This window comes from Trichomycterus rosablanca, chromosome 7 (assembly GCF_030014385.1).
Source record: "Trichomycterus rosablanca isolate fTriRos1 chromosome 7, fTriRos1.hap1, whole genome shotgun sequence".
NCBI lineage: Eukaryota > Metazoa > Chordata > Actinopteri > Siluriformes > Trichomycteridae > Trichomycterus > Trichomycterus rosablanca.
This window is the reverse complement of record NC_085994.1, coordinates 16030858-16034141: the sequence shown is the minus strand read 5'-3', so window position 1 is coordinate 16034141 and position 3284 is coordinate 16030858. Positions and strand designations below refer to the sequence as shown.

The 3284-nt window shown below is 38.5% G+C and overlaps 1 protein-coding gene across 1 annotated transcript; it reads right to left on the bottom strand.

The window, feature by feature from the left end:
- Positions 1-390: 390 nt before the first annotated feature.
- On the bottom strand, positions 391-2866 carry LOC134318006 (uncharacterized). The gene is made up of 4 exons (XM_062998749.1): positions 2390-2866; positions 1698-1853; positions 1499-1591; positions 391-1128 (listed from the first exon to the last, which is right to left on the bottom strand). The coding sequence occupies exons 1-4, from the start codon at positions 2864-2866 to the stop codon at positions 973-975; spliced, it is 882 nt and encodes a 293-aa protein (XP_062854819.1). The 3' UTR covers positions 391-972.
- Positions 2867-3284: the final 418 nt, after the last annotated feature.

The following is a 3284-nucleotide window of genomic DNA, read 5'->3' as shown; positions in this document are numbered from 1 at the left end:
AATTCTTACGTACAAGGCTGTAAAAATCTATTTGCACCTTCCCAAATCTTCTACTGTTGCCAATGTCACATTCCAATGTTTTACAGCTTTCAAATAACATTAACACAAAATAAACAACACAAGCAAACACAAACGCAGCTTTTAAATGATCATTTAGTTTCATGAAGATGTATTCAATACAGATAACACCGATAACCGATAATCCAATTGACAAATGTGTTCGGTGTTACTAGGCATGACTGCAGCTTTTAAATAATAGTTTAGTTTATTGAACATGTGAAATAGTAATGTGTTTACTCATGTTGACTATCTTATATTAAAATTAGTTTACAACTCATAGACATTAAAATGTAACAAATGAACAACAATATAAGAAATTGGGAAGGAGCAAATACTTTTTTTTACAACACTGTAGTTTTCAACTCTGGACAGCTAATATCTTTGATAAAAGCAGTAGGTATTGGTCGAACCTCAAACAAAACAGTAAGACTTTCCTTATAATATTTGTGTTTACCTAACAATGTAGTGTTGTAAATCTGTTAATAACAAAGGCCCCATAAATGTGCAAGCGCTCAAACGATTATAATGACTTGCTTCCCACCATTACAGTCTTCAACAGTAAATAATGCATGAACAAATCACCCCAAATCCAACAGGAAAGGGGGTACTGTACCACTTATAAATAATATATGCATATATAACAAAGCATTTGAATGCAAGGTTCACATATGTTCACAAAAATCAATGAGAGGGGTCATAACAGAGGCTGAGGCCAAGATACCCTCTATTCAGTGATTCATTCCAAAACGTCAGTTTACTGATAAAGTCTGTTTTTAAGGACTTGGACTTTCTTAGAGAGTGTGTTGCCTTCCAGCTCCATGACAACCTTCTGAAGCACTTCGAAGGTGTACTTGAGTTCAGGAGGGTAGTTTAGGTTTAGAGAATACATTAGGCCAAACAACATTGCAGAAGCTAATGCAACGTTATCCAACTCCTGCAAGACCACTTGACCCTCAAGGACAATCCCAATGTCGTCTGGTTTATCACTGGCATCTCTTTTTTTTTTAAAACATATATTCCCAGTGTGGTCTCCTCAATGGATCCCTGGATGAGGGCTTCATCTGCTGCCTGAAGAACACAGTCACAAAATAAGATTACACAAACACATTGCTAATGTGTAGAGGAAATATTGTACTGCAGAATGAAAGGACAGGTTCTGAAGTTAGCCTACACATTTTTGTGAATGATCGCACTGGGCCCCAAAATGGATTTCAACTGCAATATTCTCATCAGAATTATTATTCTATGTACTGTATTTTATTACCCATATTCATTTACATGCTAACAAGTCACTGGCAATAAATTGCCAAAGAGCAGGCATATGTTGCTTTTTCACCATAGTAAAAATCCATACTGTCACAGCCCCATCATTACAATATTGATATCTGACTTGGCTGATATAGAATTTCAATAAATAGACATTGTAAATAGTACTCACCACATACTCTCTCAAGAGGTTTTCTGGATCCTCGTTGAGGTACACACAAATTGCCTTGATAATACATTCTCGTCCTAAATCAACATCATCATTCTATTCAAAGGGAATAAGCAGAGCAAGTTGTTTGCTTAAAGTCTTTTTCCTTTTAATCAAATGCTACATCAACAAAGCAGTACTTTTTTCAAGGAAGTATACTTACTTGAGCCATGGGTGCTATGATGCTCTCTAGGTGTTTGCCTATTTGTCCTCCTCTCTTTTTAAACAGAACCATCAGTTTCTCAGAGTGCACATCTAACTGAGAGAGAAATCTGGACTGAAGGGGCATGGTGGTAATCCGCTTAAATTCAGCATTTATCTGAAAACAAGAATGATTAGACATAAACGTGCTGTGAAGCAGGAATTTGGAAAGAAATACAATGAAAACGTTTGTCACCCGTTTATTTACTATAAGCAAGAGGAAGCTTAAGTTTAATTTGTACAGCAGTTCCAAAGTTCACAAATAATTAGTATTATGACCTCTGGAGCTTGGCCTGGGGGTAGTGTACGACGGGGAGTTCCTGGTGGCTATAGGCAGCCCACATAACCTGGTCAAGCTCAGCCCAAAAAGGCAACATGGGAGGATCTTGTGGACCCACTACCCAAAAAATCCAAAGTAAGGGTGTGGTGCAGTGTTTGTTGGCCACATGTTTGTTGGGCACATAAGCGGACTACATAATGACGATAATTTGTCTAAAACTAAAGGGGGCCGTCAAGCAGCCAGCAGATAATTTTACAAAAATATGCCAAATGTTTAGCTTTGTGGCAAAGCTCAACAGTTAGGCTTCATACAAACAGCTTTTGTTTTAGCTTGTTCATAACATCTCTGTGTGTAGAATGTTATAAATTACATACCTTGCTTACATCAAAGAGTGCTGGCCATCTTGCCTGAAAGTCTTGTATCATTGGTGTATCACGAACCACTTCATGTCTCCTGTATGCAAATGTCTTTTCCATTTTCATTCTCAGTACTTCCCTGTTGCTCTTCTTCTTAACATCTGAAAGAAGCTCAACTCTCACACTCTCAAGGCTCTTAACAGATTCTCCAGCAGGATAGGAGGGACAGTAGTTCACTTCAGACCTCCTAGGTTTTTTTATGCCAAAAGCAGCACTTGATTTGCCCTCTGGTTTGTGCTTAAGAGAGTTTATTGTCACCTCTGGACACCCAAGCTTTCTCAAGTGAGTGCGGTAGATTGCCAGTTTATTCTTCAAGCTAGCTTTCCATCCAGCAAATCCAGTGAGGGAGCCTTTCTCAGTCAGGCAAGGATGCTTTGAGATGAGGGCCTCTCCAACAGTGTTAAACTCTTTATCAGTGACATAAACTTTAAACATAACTATTTCTTGCACCAGGCCGTCAAGAATGTTTGACTTCAGTTTTGGATCTGGAATAAGCAATGTACCATTTTCCTTGTAAGCTGCATTGCCCTGATGAAGTTTCAACTCTGCATCGTAACAAAACTTAGGAACATGAAAGATTCTAGGCCAAAATGACCGAGAGCTTGATGACGATGACTCTGACTCTGGTGAAGAGAGTATATCTGTGTCAACACTAGACAGAGATGAGGATTCATCAACCGAGCGATGGGCAGTAGCTGAGGTAAAAGAGATATTAGCACAGTGGGGAGCTGAAGCGTCGGTTATGGGAATTACTCTGATTGTCCCTCTATCCTGTACTTCATCAATTGAAGTAAGGTTCATAAACTCATTTCCAAATAGTGCATCCATAAATTGAAGCCTAAAATTAAAGTGA